Source organism: Cydia strobilella, chromosome 20, assembly GCF_947568885.1.
Source record: "Cydia strobilella chromosome 20, ilCydStro3.1, whole genome shotgun sequence".
Taxonomy (NCBI): Eukaryota; Metazoa; Arthropoda; class Insecta; order Lepidoptera; family Tortricidae; genus Cydia; species Cydia strobilella.
In genome coordinates this window covers 12,075,155-12,094,589 of record NC_086060.1, presented here as the reverse complement: position 1 = coordinate 12,094,589, position 19,435 = coordinate 12,075,155, and the positions used below count along the sequence as shown (strand labels likewise).

The 19,435-nt window shown below is 38.9% G+C and overlaps 1 protein-coding gene across 1 annotated transcript in view; it reads left to right on the top strand.

Annotated features, from left to right (window-relative positions):
* The window catches only part of LOC134750693 (uncharacterized), a 28,779-nt gene extending 21,623 nt beyond the window's left edge, over positions 1-7,156 (top strand). Inside the window, exons 10-15 of the mRNA XM_063685929.1 lie at positions 616-747; positions 1,510-1,606; positions 2,295-2,462; positions 3,948-4,048; positions 4,432-4,496; positions 5,555-7,156. Coding sequence (XP_063541999.1) covers positions 616-747; positions 1,510-1,606; positions 2,295-2,462; positions 3,948-4,048; positions 4,432-4,496; positions 5,555-5,720 — 729 coding nt within the window. The 3' untranslated portion in view covers positions 5,721-7,156. The remainder of the gene's footprint in view (positions 1-615; positions 748-1,509; positions 1,607-2,294; positions 2,463-3,947; positions 4,049-4,431; positions 4,497-5,554) is intronic.
* The last annotated feature ends 12,279 nt before the right edge of the window (positions 7,157-19,435 follow it).

Here is a 19,435-nt window from a genome sequence, read left to right as displayed (position 1 = left end):
GCAATCACTACACATGGATGCTACTATACTAATTTAGTATAGGAGTATCACTGCATAATATATCAGTTGCTTCCAGTATAAAATTATTTAAAATGTAAACTTATATTGACCAGGATATGGACCGTGATTACCTTTTGTATTGTTTTTGAGCTCCCAATATTTCGACGCAGTTACATGCATCTTAGTTATAAGGCTTACTACCGCACACTATGGAGACGGAGCACAAATGGCCGTGATCCTCAGCAATGAGGGACCGAGGAAGAAGAAGAAGACATTCATCTTGTTCACGGGTGACTGAAGAACGATACGATCTTGTTGACGGGTAATATTAGGAGCTCAAAAATAATACAAAAGGTAATCACGGTCCATATCTTGGTCAATATAAGTCTAGTGAAACTAAACGTGAATTCAAAACTCTTATTTTGAATGTCTTATTTTCAATGGTGCTGCTTGTAGTGTAGGTACAACTTACAAGTTAAATTACTTGTATGAGTGTCATGTCACATACCAGATATATATTTGATACTCAGTAAAATTGTCCCTATTACATTTCTTGTATCAAAAATACTAATAGTTATTGACATCACATGAATATTAGTATTTATCCTCTTTCAGGATGGCTCCGTCCACATAGGTGTAGTAGAGGATATAGACATGAAGTCGGACCTGGCGACACTCCGGATCCCAGTGCGTGGGCTGCCTATAATGAAGCTAGGGACCTCCGCAGACCTCAAGCCTGGCGAGTGGGTTTGTACTATGTGCTCTATGTAGATACAATTTAGGTTATAGATTTTTATAAATTTTACCAGAATAAAAATATTGTGTTACAAAAAGTTTAACCCAAATATGGTTTTCTTGTAAAAAAATCTCTTTCTACAAAGTCAGTTACAAAGTAGTTTATGACATCTACTTCATAAAAGGGCTGATATCACATTATGCACTGAAATCATAAATAAATTGAGTGTTCAGACACAATTACTAACTAAATATTGTATTAAACATTCTCACCTTTGTGGCTACCACCAATTTGGCAGTGACATAAACGCAATTTTAATTATTTTCCATACATTCATGATGGGCTCTCATTGATCTTGACGTCATGTTCACTTATCGTTTTGTTAGGAGCTTTTCGCGACTGAAGTACGACTGTCGGATGACTATCATTTTTGACTTTTGTATTGCTTTAATGCAATGGATCCCATATAGACATTTGATCCCAAAAACAAACCTGATCGATTAATACCATTAATAAAGACATCAAGCCTTATACCACAGGGCGGACACGCTATACATCAAAAATCACTTGCGTTTCTATGTGTGAACGGCACGTCTGTACACGCGTCATGCGTCATTGTGTAAGTTGCTTAAAAACAGTACTGAGCGGCCGGCAAACGGCCGTCAATCTGCTGTCGTGGGTCGAGGTAATTCGAGTCGGGGCGGGGCGGTGCGTGACCGCTTTGTATGATAATACTATTACTTATTCTGTGCTTATACTTCGTGTGTTTTCAGGTAGTTGCAATGGGGAGTCCTTTGGCTCTCAGCAATACAGTGACTGCTGGTGTTGTCAGCTCTACTCAGAGAGGGAGTGCAGAGCTTGGCTTACGAGGTTAGCATTATCAAATACTAGCTTTTGCCTGCGACTTCATCTGCATGGAATTAGTAATTTCGGTACCTTAATTTTTAAACAAATCTGCTTTTAAATCCATCCTTTTTCCCCCCCAAATTGGTACACTCAGGGGTGATTACGGGGATAAAAATTATTCTATACAACCCACAACTCAAACTATGCCCATACCAAGTTTCAGCAGTTATTGATTCTCCATACAAATTTTCACCCACCCCTTGTGGGGTGAGTTTTGGGATAAAAAGTATCATGTCCTTCCATGGGACTCAAACTATCTGTATACCAAATTACAACTAAATCGGTTCAGCGGTTTAAGCGTGAAGAGGTAACAGACAGACAGACACATTTTCGCAATTTGCCAAGTTTCAAATAGATAGTTCTAGTCCCGTGGATAGTTTTTATGTCGGAAATCATCCCTAAAGAGTGAAAAAAGGGGTGAAAATTGCATGATGAATTGCCTGACACCAATTGGTGTCAAGCAATTAAGCTTAATGCTCAAATTGAATGATTGCTATTACCCTTTATCCAGGCACTAAACTTTAGCTGCTGTTACTGACAAAGTCGCGGGTAATATATCCACGCTTCCAAAAATTCCCACAAAGTACCATTTTGTTAAGTTTTTTTTTACATAATTTGATGGCTTTTCCCTCATTACATGTAATCGTTTCAGGCAAAGACATGGTCTACATACAAACCGACGCGCCCATCACATTCGGCAACAGCGGCGGTCCTCTGGTAAATCTGGACGGTGAAGCAATCGGTATTAACAGTATGAAAGTCACTTCGGGCATCTCGTTCGCTATACCCATTGATTATGTGAAGGAGTTCCTGCAGAAACGTAAGTTTTTATTTATTTATTGATAATGGGAAACAAACAGCGAAAAATTACACATATATATTATTACACTTTAATTTATACATACATAAGCCACAGTTTCCACTACTGAAATTAGATCATTATGGTTGCTCAGACAAGACTTGTTTGTACAATTTAATTAAACTATCTCTAGATCTAGTGCCATAGAACTAAACAATGCGAATTTGAAATCACAAACGTGACATGCATTAATTTAATTTGTAGATGTAGATGTAGTGTAGGGACGCCCGGCCGGAAGCAGGCGGGCTGTCGATCACATGTCGCGTTCATTCAGCCCAATTCCCTGTAGTTGGAGCTGCAGGTTACTGTCCCGGCGGCATTCCCACACCATTCTCCTCAAATCTTCTTGTTTTCCTGCAGAACAGAAGGACATCTTTAAGTTCGATATCCTTTAGTTCGTTTTCTTCTAGTGTGTCTCTACCGAATGTATTATAACGCGATGCCGCATACATACATAGTGCATTCTGCTAATAAGTGTAAGATTAATTTAATTTAATTTTACAATAGTTTTTTTTTTTTTTAATAACCTGTAGTATCCCACTGCTGGGCAAAGGCCTCTCCCTTAGATTTCCATGACTCCCGTTGTTGAGCTGTTTCCGGCCAGTTATTAGTGAAGGTGTCTAAGTCGTCCCGCCATCTCCGCCTGGGCCTGCCACGTCCGCGCTTCTTTTGCGGCATCCACTTGGTGGCTATACTAGCCCACCTATCCGGATGCATGCGGCAGACGTGACCTGCCCAGTCCCACTTCAGCCTACAATAGTAAACTATCAAAATCAATTGTATTATTTGCCCTATTAGCCCTATTACCTATTTTGCCACTATTTTATACAAGACAAAATCAGCTATCATAAAAATAGCCACCATATTACGCACACGGCTTTCTTTATAGCAAAATGTATTCCAAATCAAATCTGAGGCACGATTTTCGAAAATTTTCGACTTTACCCCTACTGCTATTAGTAACTCTGCCTAACTGCCGCAGTTAACTTTTGTGGAGTAACTACAGAAGTTACCTAATGTTACCGTGTTAGACCAAAAGTTAACTGCGGTGTAGATGCACCTTGAAAGAAAACGTGAAACGATTCTGGCCTCGAATGTCCAATTCCTCGAACGTCAAGTCCCAGTATGTCCCATTCCCTGAATGTCCAGGCCCGGTATGTCCAATTTTCCGAATGTCTCATCATTCGCTTGCCCTTGTCCCATTCACTTGGGGTCGGCGCAACATGTCTTTTTCTTCCAGAGCTCTCTGTCAGCCGTCATCTCATCATTCACTTGCGTTCGTTTCATATCTCTTACACAAATATTCCGAATGTCTATTCTCCCTCTTACTTACTACGGGGAATTAGACCTACAATACCATCCAATTCCTCAAACGTCCAATCCCAGTAAACGACTTCAATCTAGCTGTTCCAATTCCCCGCCTGAAACGTGTTTTTCATTTTACAGGGAAAACAAAGTCCCCACAAGTGTCCCGGCGGTACCTCGGCATCACCATGCTGTCGTTGACTCCCAACATACTCATGGAACTCAGAATGAGGAATCCAGAGGTATGTTTTGTCACCTTTGCTAAACCTTTTTAGGGTTCCGTACCCAAAGGGTAAAAACGGGACCCTATTACTAAGACTCCGCTGTCTGTCTGTCTGTCGGTCTGTCTGATTGTCTGTCTGTCTGTCTGTCACCAGGCTGTATCTCATGAACCGTGATAGCTGGACAGTTGAAATTTTCACAGATGATGTATTTCTGTTGCCGCAATAACAACAAATACTAAAAAGAGAATAAAATAAATATTTAAGTGGGGCTCCCATATAACAAACGTGATTTTTTTTGCCGTTTTACGCGTAATGGTACGGAACCCTTCGTGCGCGAGTCCGATTAGCACTAGGTCGGTATTTTATTTCAAATAGTTTAATATTGTACACTTTTTTTGCAGATGCCCACAGACATAGACCATGGCATCCTGGTGTGGAAAGTTATCATAGGATCACCTGCTTACAAGTATGTACCTATTACCCACGCAAACTACACGTTTTAAATCATTTCTTTTAAGTCCTACATAATATATGTAGGTACATCTCTCTCTGTGGTCGCTCCCTCATGACTGAGGATCGTGGTCATCAGTGGATGTGGATGCTCCACACCTGGTTCTTTTAATCTGCCTCCATCGGTGCCTGTCCATCGCGTCTCTGACGACCGAGCAAAAGCTGGTTGAGGATGGGGCCCCTTATTATGTAGGTACATAATTAGGTTCATAATCTGTCACTTTAGCATCTTGCAATAGCTGAGCACTTGCTGACAACTGTAACTAATCACTGGATTGAGCTACACAAACCCAAAGTCCTCTCCACCGAGCGTCACTATTATTCTCGGTTCATAAGAGAAGCTATCGAAATTAAATAAAAAACGTTCCCGCCATGTTTTCCCGACACCCTCCGATTTTTTCCGAACCGCTCCGAAACCTATTCGCATCGTCTCACTCGCTCGTCACTCGGCCTGCTCATTCGAATCATGAGTGGAAAAGAGCGAGCAAGGAACACTGAGCTAGATGAGTTACTGAGCGAGTTAAATCATCAGTGAGTTGAAGAGTGAGTGAGATATATAGTTCATTTAAATCACTCACTCGTGAACGACATTATGTCTAATAATTATTAGCCCTAGTATCCCCTGTTGGAAGGTTAAATATAGCCAATTCTTGGGGTTGCCGAGTGGATTGATACGGAGTGGACGGAAGATAATCACAACATAAAATTAGAATACTCTTTAATGCACAGCTTAATAAAAGAAAACAGTACAAATCATTACGCGCAACGCTCGTAGCCTATAAACACGTCTTTTCCGCTTTGTAACGAAAGCGCCTACGGACAGAGTAAGTAAAGTTAAAAATAAAGGTTCCACAATCGGTGGTACTATTGCTTACCCCCTACCCTACCCTTTCCCTTACCCCTTGCCCTTTTCTGCAAATAAACTTATTCTATTCTATTCTAAAGAGTGAACTCTTCTAGATAACTTTGGATAGCGGAATTATATGTATTTAAGTATAAATAATTTATTTTCAGTGGCGGCCTCCAACCAGGCGACATTGTGACCAACATTAATGGCAAGCCCGTGCAAACGGCGACCGACGTGTACGCCATCTTGGAAAACAGCAGCGGCCTGCTCAAGGTCGACGTCGTTAGAGGGAGAGGGAGGTTGGCTCTCTCTGTCACTCCCGAACAACATTGACAATAGTTACTTTTCTAAGTTGGAATTTTAAACGAAGAGTTAATTTAATGCTAGAATTAAATACCGATACCGTAACAGGAATTAAATACCGAAACCAGAATTAAAAACCGAAATCGTTGCATACTTAGATGCTGAAGGCAAGGACAGTTGTTTGACTGTTAAATTGAGCTAAAAATACCACTTGACTTTTACATGTTTATTCAGGCCGTTAGAATAATCTAGAATTTTAACATATATTACTACTACAGAATCACCCAGCTACCACCGCCTACCTAAACGGGGTTCAAACCTTGGTGGTCCTTGTAAATCCTCTAACTAGTCATAGTGACATAAAAGGCGCGGCCGTCCAAACGGTGACCGACGTGTAAGCCATCTTGGAAAACAACAGCGGCCCGCTCAAGGTCAACGTCGTTAGAGGGAGAGGGCGGTTGGCTCTCAGTGTCACTCCGGAACAACATTGACAGTAGTTTATTTATTAAGTCGGCATTTGAAATGAAAAGTTAAACCGAAAATATAATTAAATACCGAAACTAGAATTATTTACCGAAACCGAGTAAAAACCGACACCAGTATCAGTAACCGAAACTAGTCAAAAGCGAAAACTAGAATTAAGAACCGGAAATAAATTAAAAACCAAAACCAGAATAAAAACCGACTCGATTAAAAAACCGATACAATTTCATTTTCAAAATGGGTTACAACATGGGCAGCGGCCTGCTCAAGGTCGACGTCGTTATAGGGAGAGGGCTTGTGGGCTCTCACTGTTACTTCGGAACAACATTGACAATAGTTATAATAGCTTTACGTGTTAGGCTTGAAAAATAAGTCGGCATTTAACAGAAAGTACCGAATCTAGAATAAATAATTGAAATCAAAATTACAAGTCGAAACCAAAATCTAAAACCGATATTAAACGAAATAACCGAAAACGTATTACGTAGATAATAGTTGTAGAGACATGTTTAACTGTGACCGGGGCTACAAGGGAAAACCGTTTTTAAGGCCCTCTTAAAAAAAAAGGTTGAGGTTGGTCTAACTGTAAATGGTCTAGTAATCTAGAATGAGGGCTAACGCGTATGAATTCGCCGCTAGATGTAGATGGTGGTCTTTTCCATAGTTCGTCACTTCAATGACTGACAGCTGTTCTATAGTCTTTTGGACCACCATCAACAGAGGCGCCAACTGGTGAGCAAAAAAACGATAGCCCTCATTTAATTTGATTATTTAATTTATTATGTTTAATTGGTTAGAATATAGAAACCCTGAAGAAACAACCTAAGAATGTAACATTGAAACCTCACTGCCAAGTGTCGTTTTGACGACATGATAAGTCCTACCTACCTATTATTATTATGTACCGTTGTTTTATCGCCTCCAGGATTTTTTCTGCCTGATTTATATACCTATATTATAGTAAATAAGTAGCTTTTTATAATGCAAGGCATATTTTTATTGTTAATTTAGTTACGTATCTATTAAGTATGTATTGAAATTAAAAGATTTCACTAATCATTTGTTTTTTTTAACGATTTAATTTTATGATTATTATGTATTACGTATTTAAAATTATTAAAAATATCATCATCATCATCATATACTTAAGAGTAAGTCTCTTGTCGGTGGAGCAATTTCCATATATATATATATTTTATATTAAAAATATAGGTAGGTGCAAATAATGCAGAGGCAGGTGGTGCTGCAGGGACTAGGGAGTTGTCCGAAATAAATGTTTTTTTTTTTAATAAGCAATAAACATGTTGTCAAATACGAGTACCTACCTACCTACTACAAGTACGAGTAATGTGGTATTAAAATTCGCTTAAGTCCACCCGCCATCCTGACGGTGTATTCCCATTTGTCCCCGCCGGGCACAGATGGGAATAGGTGCATTCATGTAAATCATTCCAATTTGTCCCCGCCTCGATTATGGCGGTGGAGCGGACCATCCTGACACTTACAATACAATACCTTTCGTACATTTTATAGCTAGAAATGGATAATAAGCGTAAAGAAACTAACTTTTATGACTCTTAGATAAGCAATGTTAAAACAATGTTTCTCTAGGAACGCTAAATTCAGGGATCGTAGTCATGTCAGTTTATTATTCGTAATTTAGGGACAATCATTCGTCGAAAAAATCTAATTATAATGACGAGTGTGTGTCTGTGTTTTGTTACAGTAAGTTAACTATTCTACAATTTTACGAGAGTAGGTATAAGTTTCTCCTTTAAAGTTGAATTATATAAACGAGGGATAGGAGGCATTTTTTCATTGTGATTGACATCTGTATTTACAATTTATAGATCGTTATAGGGAATATTACGCGAAACTGCGCAGGGGGCGCCACTACCACACTCTTGAGGGTCTATCGCGAAACAAGAAAATCGAAATTTCTTTATCTAACATCTCTGTCACTCTTGCATATTCGAGTAACAAAGAGGCAGATAGCAAAATTTCGGATTCGCGTTTCCCGGTAGGTCCTATGTAAACAAACCGCCTTGATGCACCAATGTCATGTTTTTATTATCTCTGAAAACTTGTCAAAAAACTGTTTAAGGGCACAGTATGTATAAGTTACTCTATGGTTTACTAAACGGGCTAAGTGCTGCACTCTGGTAGCAGAACATTGCATTAATACCCCCTATTGATCATAACACATATACCTACATCTAGCGACTGGAGCGAACGACATTTACCTGGTGTGTTAGCAAGTGACGCCGGAGAATGGAGTGTTTAGTAGAAATTTACGGGTTTCTGATTTATTCCGTTTGCGTAATCAGCCTAATGTGTCTTAATAACAATAGGTACATCTGGGGCCCGTTTCTCAAAAGCTTGTAGCTTGTAATACAAGTGGAAGTCCCTTTCTAACAAAAGCTGTCAAAAAGTGACATTTGCTTGTATTACAAGTTACAAGCTTTTGAGAAATGGGCCTACAGGGGTAGGTGACAAAAAAAAGTACATCATTTTAAAGTAAGTACCTACTTACCTAAATTATTTCCAGATATTCGTAATCCTTATTGAAATTAATGCATTACGAAGAATAAACGATTTCGGAAGTTTTCGGTCAGGTAAGCTTTTTAATTTATAGATATTAACCGAAATTTGTGTACTTATAACCTTTCGGTAACTTATTATTACAAGCTTATTTGTCTTTGCGTGTTAGTCAATTAGTACGTGGGTCATTGTATATTGAAAAGTAAATTAGGTCCAAACCTTGATGTTCAATTAGCCTCAAATTAAGAAAAAGTAACACGTATACTACATGCAAAAATACTTACACATGCAAAAAAGATCTGTGTTGAAACGGTTGAAAGACAGACACGAAGAGACACAGACTTTGTAGGATACACGGTGAAATTGCGCTATTGTACATTTTGTACAGACTATTTATTCACCAAATTATCGTAATTTGATAAAAAAGCTAGATGATTAAAAGAAAAGACAGTCGTTGTAAAAAACTCGAAAATGATTTTTTCGAAAAACACAAACTTATTTTACAGATATAAACTCCGATGGTCGTCCCATTTTGCGAGGGGGGATGAGTGACTTAACAGGTAGTATGGGTAAGTAATATTCTTGTTACGAAAATCGTTTTTCCAAAAATTGGTAAGAGGATAGTGGACTATCTATGAAGACGGCATAGAAACGTAGTCCCCATTTTCCTTCTGGATATTTGGATATTGATATTAAGGAAAATATTTTTACACAGTTAGACGTAAGTAGTATATTAACCATAGCTATGCCCCATCGACTTTTTTTCGATTTTTTGTTAGGAGCGAACAGACTGATAATAATAAAAAAAACCCGCTGTGTAATAAAAAAAAAACTACTTTACAGATTCCAATCCTGACGAGCGAGCAGGTTTGCGCGGAGGGCAAGATGAATTGCTCGAAAGTAAGCACTATTGGGAATGATTTAGAAAAAGTTACGAGCGAGCATCAAACTCTGATAAAAATAAAAAATCGCTATGTAATAACAAAACCAAATGTACAGATTCCAATCCTGCCAGCCGACCAGCTGTGCGCGGAGGGCAAGATGAATTGCTCGAAAGCAAGCACTATTGGAAATGATTTAGAAAAGTTACGAACGAACATCAAACTGATAATAATAATAAAACCGCTATGTAATAACAAAACCAAATTTACAGATTCCAATACTGCCAGCCGACCAGCTGTGCGCGGAGGGCTAGATGAATTGCTCGAGAGTAAGCACTATTGGGAATGATTTAGAAAAAGTTACGAGCGAGCATCAAACTCTGATAATAATAAAAAATCGCTATGTAATAACAAAACCAAATTTACAGATTCCAATCCTGCCAGCCGACCAGCTGTGCGCGGAGGGCAAGATGAATTGCTCGAGAGTAAGCAATATTGGGAATGATTATTAGATAAGTTAGGAGCGAACAAAAAACTGATAATAATAAAAAAAACTAATTTACAGATTCTAATTCTGCCAGCCGACCAGCTGTGCGCGGAGGCCTAGATGAATTGCTCGAAAGTAAGCACTATTGGAAATACAAATACAAATACAAATAATTTATTGAAAAAAGTATTGTACAGAGGTTCATCTTAAAGACTAAGAGTTGCTAGTAGAGGAAAGTGGTTTACGAATGCCTGAACTAGGAGTTCCTGTGTTTCAGGCAGCGAAGGACAAAATTAATCAATTTTTAATTATTCACTTAATTATAAATTAATAGTAGTACTTACACAATAGAAGTCTTATCGCCTTAACAAAATGGGTCTTAAGTATTAAATTTCAAAGTACACAATCATGTTACGACTATTTGTAGGTTCTCTGTATCATCGTACCGATCGTACGTCATATTTTGAAGGGCGCGTCGTAGAGTATTTTTACAACAAGCATAGCTAAGTGGGTATAGGTCTAGTTTTACATTTAACCTGTTGTACAAAAATGGGCCCAAGAAGACAAAAAATCTAGATGAAAATACGTGTTTCCTTTGAACGGTTTGAATACCTATTATATCTTTGCGCCTTTTGTTTCTGTATTCAGGGTTGAAAGGAATTCTGGCGTGCTGCTTTAGTGTTGTGCTTAATATATATAATTGACGAACAGTTAGTACTTTCCATGATTTATAAAGGAGGTCAGTAGGGTATAAAAATGGGCGGGAAGTAGCTACCTTTAGTACCGCTCTCTGGGCTCTTTCTAGGGTTAGTAGTAGTAAATGATTTAGAAAAGTTACGAGCGAACATTAAACTCTGATAATAATAAAAAATCGCTATGTAATAACAAAACCAAATTTACAGATTCCAATCCTGCCAGGCGACCAGCCGTGCGCGGAGGGCTAGATGAATTTCTCGAGAGTAAGCACTATTGGGAATAATTATTGGAATGATTATTAGAAAAGTTAGGAGCGAACAACAAACTCTGATAATAATTAAAAAAACAGCTATGTAATAAAAAATAACGCATTTACAGATTCTAGTCCTGTCGAGCGAGCAGCTTTGCGCGGAGGGCTAGATGAATTACTCGAGAGTAAGTATTATGGGAAATAATTATTAGTGTTGGTTATTTGGTAGGTTTTTAATAATCTGAAAATGTTATTTTTTTACAGAAATGAATGTTGACATAAATGTACGCCTACATCCGAAAGAAAAACGAAAAAGTGAGTAAATATTTCTATTGTATTTGTACTTGTGTAAAATAAATGTATTAAAATTTTGTTTATTTGCAACGTAGTACAATACCTGAAGGAAAATTTGTATTGTACTCAGAATCCTGATTTTGTTAAAATTTTCTGTAGTTCATTAAAAAAAATTACGTTGGTATTTTTTAGCAATTGAAATCCCAATAAAAAATAAGTGTCTATATTTATATTTACCGCTTTTGATATGAAGCTAACGCAAGTGAATGATGAGATGACGGGTGACAGAGATGTATGGAAAAAGACATGCTGCGCCGACCCCAAGTGAATGGGACAAGGGCAAGAGAATGATGATTTATATTTACCGCTTTTGTGATGCCACTCATTTAAACTGTGAAATTATATACTTATGTGCAATTTGATGTTATTTCGGTATGTATTATTATTATGGCGTAACATTAAGAGAAAGTTTCAAAGATATATGGAAAATCGAATAAGTCCTTTATTTGATGGAAAGAGTAAAAAAGTAGAAAGTCACAAAATAAGTGGCAATTTTTTACTATTTATTTATTAACTACATTTTCTCGCGTATATCCCGGATTGTCGCCACGACTCATGGAAGCCGCTTGTAATCCCAGAATTCGCGTCAGGCACTAGTTTTACGAAAGCGAAATGTGACCGATAAATATCAAATGATAAATCGTACATAGGTTCCAAAAAAGGTATTGTTACGAGCCGGAGTTTGAACCCGCGACCAATGGAATTCGCTACTACCTATAAACTGTTATTGATACTCAGTTTACGGATTTTTTCAATTAAGTTTTTGGATATTTTGTCGATTTAATCGACGGTACCTAGGTACAAATGTCACCCAGCAAGAAATTCTCACTTTCTGATAGATGATTGTGATTTTATCTACATCTGTAATTTTTTTAGATGATGAAAACCTGCAGCAAAGTGAGTAATTACAATAAATTCCTGTTATCTGTCAGTAAATGACCTTAATAAACGGCGATGATTTTAAATAGATAGGTTACGTACGACCGAATCGACTTACCTATCAATATAATTTTAGCCTTAAGGCTAAAATGAGACCCTAATATCTTAAACCCGCAAGAGATTTTTACAAATAAAACAAAATAAATAAACAAAACCATTATATGTGGCTGGCTACAGTGGCTACCAAAAACGTGCCACCCACCCGTGCCGACTTAAACGAAACAAAACCTTACTAGACTTATATTGACCGGGATATAGACCGTGATTACCTTTTGTATTATTTGTGAGCTCACGATATTTCGAAGCAGTTACATGCATCATGTTCACACACACACAGACAGAGCGCTGTCTACACAACTTTGACAATATCCCACCCGCTATCTTCAGTCACCCGTGAACATGATGCATGTAACTGCGTCGAAATATCGGGAGCTCACAAATAATACAAAAGTTAATCACGGTCTATATCCCGGTCAATATAAGTCTAGTGAAACTAACCGTGAATCATTCAAAACTCTAATTGAAACAAAACCTTGTTTATGTTTAGGTTAGGTAAAAAAAACATGGTAATTGAATCCAAAAATAAACCTTAATTACTATAAACTACAACTATAACTGTATCTAAATAAATCTATTTCCTTGCTGGATCGTTAGAAATGACTTCAAGTAGGTATTAAACTGCACAAAAGATCCCTATGGGTCGAAGTGTATCCGTAAGGGCCCCCGAAACTATAAGATAAGATAAGATAAGGTATTAAACTATTTAGATTTTATAAGATTACAAAGGTCGCTTTCTCAGATGCCGATTATTTGCGCAAAAGGCCAAAATCCTCAGAGGGTAAGTAAATTTCCAAATTTTTGCTACAAATTAAAAATAATATCTACTATATTTAGTATGTATTTGTGTGTATCCCATTGACAAATTGTTATTATCTGTTTGATTTTTTTTATCTTAACACCAATAAATTATAATATGTAGGTACATACTACATTAAATAAATAGATCGAAACACATAGTTAATTCCTTATTGGTAATAAAGTGGTGGTGTTATTGTTATCTAAGATATTTTTGGCCGTCACTAATATATATTTGATGCTCAAACGCAAGCGAATTATAATGCATGATGGTTGTAATATTTAGGTACTAGATGTTTGATATTTTTTTTTTTAATTAGAATCCGACGCTGATGAACATGATGATGGACTTCCGATCATGCGTACTGTAATGCCAAACAGTTCGCCGGAAAAAAGTTTGTACCTACTTATTTAACGTTTTAAACTTTTCACAGATGACGTATTTATGTTGCCGCTATAACAACAAATGTGTCGTTTTCAATCAAAAGGTTACCGCTCTGACAGGTTATTCGTATAAAGATACAATCTAATTTCGTCCTTATGGTAAGCGACAATGTGGTACCTGTTTGTACTCCTAATTTCAAAAAGGGCGCTCTTTACTTGGGATGGGATAGAATGATAAAACCATTAACCTCACAAATAAAGCCAATATATTAAAATTAATTTTCAAACCTTATACCTAAGCTCTGTAAGAACATCGTTAGCTAGTTGCCCGGTCTGGTCAGCGACATCTAGCGTGAAATTTGGTAAACCTTGTATGCAGTTACTATGCAGTATACGGACGCGAACATGCCGCCCACCAAGAACAACTGTTCTTAACATAATACAGAATAACAAATAAACTTATAACTTTCAGAGAAATATTATATCTTTAACAGAAATATTGCTTTCAACATAAATTTAACTTAAATATAGTTAACATTTAATCGGCTAATGGCAAAACACAAATTCTCGAAGTAGGTCTTTTTATAAGACTATTTTTTGATCTAAGAGTAACAACTCGCGTTACCCTGTCCAAACCTGGATGTGTTTCAACCACTTGACCGAGGAGCCATCTAGCCGGTGGTAAGTCAGGCTCTTTCACTAGAACTACATCGCCTATCTTAGGTTCTGGAGTTTGCTGAGTCCACTTGTGCCTTTGTAGGTACTGATTTAAATACTCTTGAGACCAGCGCCGCCAGAAATCCTGCATCATACGTTGGCATAATTGCCATCTACGTAATGGCGAAATTGGTACTTGGTCATAACACTGATCTGGTGCTACAATCAGAGGTTCTCCCACTAGGAAATGACCTGGTGTTAACGGAAGAGATTCTCCATTGTCATCAATGCGCCACAGTGGCCTTGAATTCAGGCACGCCTCAATCTGCGATAGAACCGTACTGGTCTCTTCAAATGTGAGTGTGGCATTCCCAATTACGCGTTTGAGATGAAATTTACAGGATTTTATCCCTGCCTCCCAAAGTCCTCCAAAGTTGGGGGCGTAAGGAGGTATAAAATGCCATTGAGTCCCGTTGGAGGCCATCCAGTCAGCCAGCTCGGGAACTAAACTTGACCTTTCTGCATTGAACAGATATTGAAGTTCCTTGGCCGCACCCACGAAATTAGACCCGTTATCACTATAGAGGTCGCTGCAGTAACCTCGTCTCGCGACAAACCTTTTGAATGCAGCGAGAAATCCGGCAGTTGATAGGTCACTAACTGCTTCTATATGAACGGCTTTGGTAGCCATGCATACAAATAGGCAAATATACCCTTTGTATGACTTGTTTCCCCTACCCTTGGAAACACGTATATTGATGGGCCCGGCGTAATCTACCCCACTATGTACAAACGGTCTTGCTATGTTCACCCTAGGCGAGGGTAATTGCCCCATTAATTGGTTCCGAATGATGGCTGCGTTACGAACACATGGAATACATTTCCTGACATGTGTTTTAGCTAAGTTCTTGAGACCTGGTATACAGAATTTAGCCCTAATGTAATTAACCATTAGCGGTGCTCCTCCATGTAAAGTCTGGAAATGTGCATCCCGAATGATAAGCTGAGTCAACCACGCTGATTTCGGCAACAACATTGGATGTTTTTGATCGTAGGCCATGTCCGCGCTCTGGAGCCGCCCACCAACACGAATTATTCCGAAATCGTCGAGCTGTGGAGTAAACGAGGTAAGTTGGCCTTTCTTCTTTAGTCTACCTTTTTTGATTTCCTCTATTTCTTCCGCATATGCTTGTTGCTGACTCTTTTTTACCATGATTGCTAAAGCTTCGTCTAACTCAACTTTCAGCAAGTAGGTATGATTTTTTCTTTTATTTTTCAGGAATCTTCGGCAGTATGCAACAACTCTCAACATCTTCGTGAGTGAAGAATACTTCGACCACATAGGATCTTCACCATCCGATTCAGTTACCACAGTTTCCAAGTGAGTATGTATTTTCCTTTCTTCTAGGTGAGTATTGACTGTCTTTGATGTTTTGTAGTTAATCACTTCTTGTTTCAGCCAAGCTGGTCCGGTTAGCCAGAGTTCAAAGTTACTTAATTCAGATGCTGAGATCCCTCTTGATGCACAATCGGCCGGGTTCTGCTCTGACTTTACGTGCGACCATTGGCTCCGACTAGTGGCTGTCAAGATCTCTGAACATCTGTTCCCTATAAAAGTCTTCCATCTGCTTGGGTGACTGCTTAACCACGCTAATACTACCTCCGAGTCTGTCCATGCATGTATATTCGATTTTTCCACGTCTAGCACCTCAGAAACTTCAACTAATACCTTAGCTAGTAATACCGCACCGCATAATTCCAGTCGAGGAATTGAAATTTGCTTAATTGGCGAAACCTTGGTTTTGCATGACACCAGACTGACGCGTATCAACCCTTCTGCATCAATAACGCGTAAATACACCACCGCGGCATATGCATCGTTCGACGCATCACTGAACCCATGTAGTTCAACTAACATGGCATCAGTTCTGTGATTTGACCAGCGAGGAAGTCTGAATTTGGTGAGCTGTGACAATTCTTCCCTATAGTTCAACCATTCCTCAAGCAGTGGAGACGGTAGCTCTTGATCCCATTCGATACCAGCCAACCAGAGCCTTTGAATGAATATTTTCGCTCTTACGATGCTAGGTGCTATCCATCCAAGAGGATCATATAGTTTCGCAATGTCTGATGTAACCTTTCTTTTAGTTACAGGTGCTGTTGGTGGAGGTAGCTGAACTGTATAAGCAAATTCGTCCCGATGTCGATCCCAGGTAAGTCCTAATATTTTATTTACCGCTTCTTGCTTCATTTCTATTTTTTTTTGCTCTTCTTTCCCTGCTGTGCTTTCTCGAATTTCATCTAACACAGCTTTACTATTGCTTGACCACTTTTGAAGTTCGAAGCCTCCTTTGCTTAATAGCGTCTTCATCTGGTGGTAGATCTCTACTGCTTCTTGCTCGGATTGACAACCAGACATCAGGTCGTCCATGTAGAAATCCTGACGTATCCGACTAGCTGCAAGAGGGAAGTCTGCACCCTCATCCAAGGCTAATTGAATCAACGTTTTGACAGCTAGGTATGGAGCTGATGAGACCCCAAAGGTAACTCTATTTAACTTGTATTCCTTTACCCTTTCATTGTTGTTCTCTCTCCACAGGATGCGTTGGTACTTAGTGTCTCTTTCATCGACTAATACTTGCCGGTACATCTTGACGATGTCGGCAATGAAGACAACTGGATGCATTCGCCAACGCATGATTATGTGCCTCAACTCTGACTGCAACGTAGGACCCACCATAAGGTCGCTGTTTAAGGACACCCCGTTTGTGCCCTTGCAAGACGCATCGAAAACTATACGAACCTTTGTAGTTTCCCGGTCGTCACGCACAACAGCATGGTAAGGTAAGTAAAATCCTTTTTCCTTAGATTCTTGTTCTGACAAAGGTTCCATGTGATTTAAATCCCTATATTCATGGAACACCTTTGTGTATTCTGTTTGCAGGCGCTCATCGGTTTGAAGTTTCCTTTCCAGAGAGTGGAATCTTCGCAACGCTATCTCTCTGGACCCACCATCTACACAGGCTGGTTGCTCATCCCTGAACGGTAATCTAACAACGTATCGACCGTTCTCATCCCGTGTAGTAGTTGCTTCGTATATCTCCTCACATCTTTGTTCTTCAGGTGTTAAGATCCGTTGTTTGTTGCTAGGTTCTGATTCAAGTTCCCAAAAGGACCTCAGCAACTGTTCCACCTGAGTGTGCATGCTGACCAGCTTGCAGGAGATGTTCGCCTGTAAACCTATTTCACCACATAAAATCCATCCCAGAGACGTCTTTTGTGCCACCGTAGTCTCCTGGGGAGATTTGAATAAACCTGGTTGAATGATCCGAGCATAGACCTTTGCTCCTAACAACATGTCTATTTTATTTGGAGTGTGATACTCAGGATCTGCGAGCTCGACACTTTGCAACTCAGGCCAGGATGTAATAGATACCTTTGCAGAAGGTTGATTCGAGGTAACTTTGTCTACTACATATGCTGTGACTTCAATGGCACTGCTAGTGTCAGAGCGCGGTGCTATTGTAACTTGAACCGTAGACTTCAGCACTGTAATCAGCTGACCTCTCAATCCTGTCACTGTAACCTTAGCTGGAGTTTGTTTTAACCCGAGTAACTGAACTGTCGCTGAGGTGATGAATGACACTTCTGAACCCGGATCTATTAGTGCCCTTATTAGATGATATTCTTCCTTTTCCCACATTTTGGCTTTTACAACAGCGGTAGCCAGTAACCCATGCTGAGAGACTTCATTTAAGAAGTGATTTGAAACACTGGTTCCCGGTGTAGCTTCCAACGATGGATTTGTGAGTTCCTGTGTGTGAACGTGTGCCACCGTTTGACTAGCTGATGGCACCTTGCCTTCATTTGCTTGAGTGTCCCCTTTTTGATGTAGCAGCGAGTGATGTCGCCTGTTACAGATTTGACAATTTGTTGTCAGTTTACAATATCTGGCAGAGTGATTATTACCCAAACAGTTGAAACACATCCCGTTGGTTTGAACAAAATTACGCTTAACATCGACATCTAAAGCATTGAAATCTTTGCAATGTATTATCCTATGCTCACCTTTACAGTAATTACAAGATACATTGTTGGAGATATGCAGATTACTAACCCTTTGCACCTGATTGCCCTTGACCTGACTAAAATTTCCCTTGTAATTGTTATTTACATATTTAGGTTTTTGGGTGAATCCCGGTTTTGGTTCCAAAAATTCCAAAGAATGATATCTTGTTTGCAAAAAGTCTTTAAATTGTTCCAGTGTCGGTAACTCTTCAGACAGAGATACAGATTCGCTTACTTTACATTCCCAGTTTTTCCGACTTTCTGGATCCAATTTATGACTAACAATGTAAATGATAATAATATCCCAAGTGCTTGTATCAATTTTGAGACCAGACAATGCATTCAACGTTTCCGTGGTACAATCTAACATATGCTTAATATCAGTGGCAGACTCAGTCAAAAGAGGCTTTTGTGCAAAAAATCTTTTTAATATGCAATTCGCCAAATATTGCTTATTATTATAGCGACTCTCTAACTGGGTCCAACACTGGTCATAACTTTCACTAGAAATGGGTATGTGTCTAAGAAGCTGTTCAGCTTCGCCTGTCAAATGCGCCTTGAGGTAGTGAAGCTTCTGAATGTCATCGATGTCCTGATTTTTGTGGATGAGTGAAGTGAACAAATCCCGGAATCCCATCCACTCCTCATACTTTCCCGAAAAAGTTGGAATCGTGATCTTAGGGAGCTTCACATGACTCGATTTTGACGTTGATGCTGTAGTTGACAACATGGGACTATCATTGCTGGGTGTTGCCTTTAACTTGCTCAAAGCGTTCTTAAGTTCGCACTTGTAATCCATATATGACTCGTTGGTTGCATCATACACATCGTCTTTTATGTATGCAGTGTCTTGTAACATATCTTGCTCTGGCAACATCAGTATCTGCATATGCATACGTGAAAACTGATCCCATATTTTTTCTAAGCTTTCAAGTCTGGTTTCAACGTATGAGATGGTAATCCGCTCCTTCGGAGACTTTTTGTAATTACTGAAAGCCTTGGTAATACGAATACTTTGATCTGTTTGAAAATTGACACTAGCTTCCATCTTACTACTCATCTTGAAAATTTACAAGTCCCAGCAAACTTATCATAAAATTTCTAAGTCCCAAATAGTCACGTAAATTTGCTAAGTCCTCAAACAGTAAAT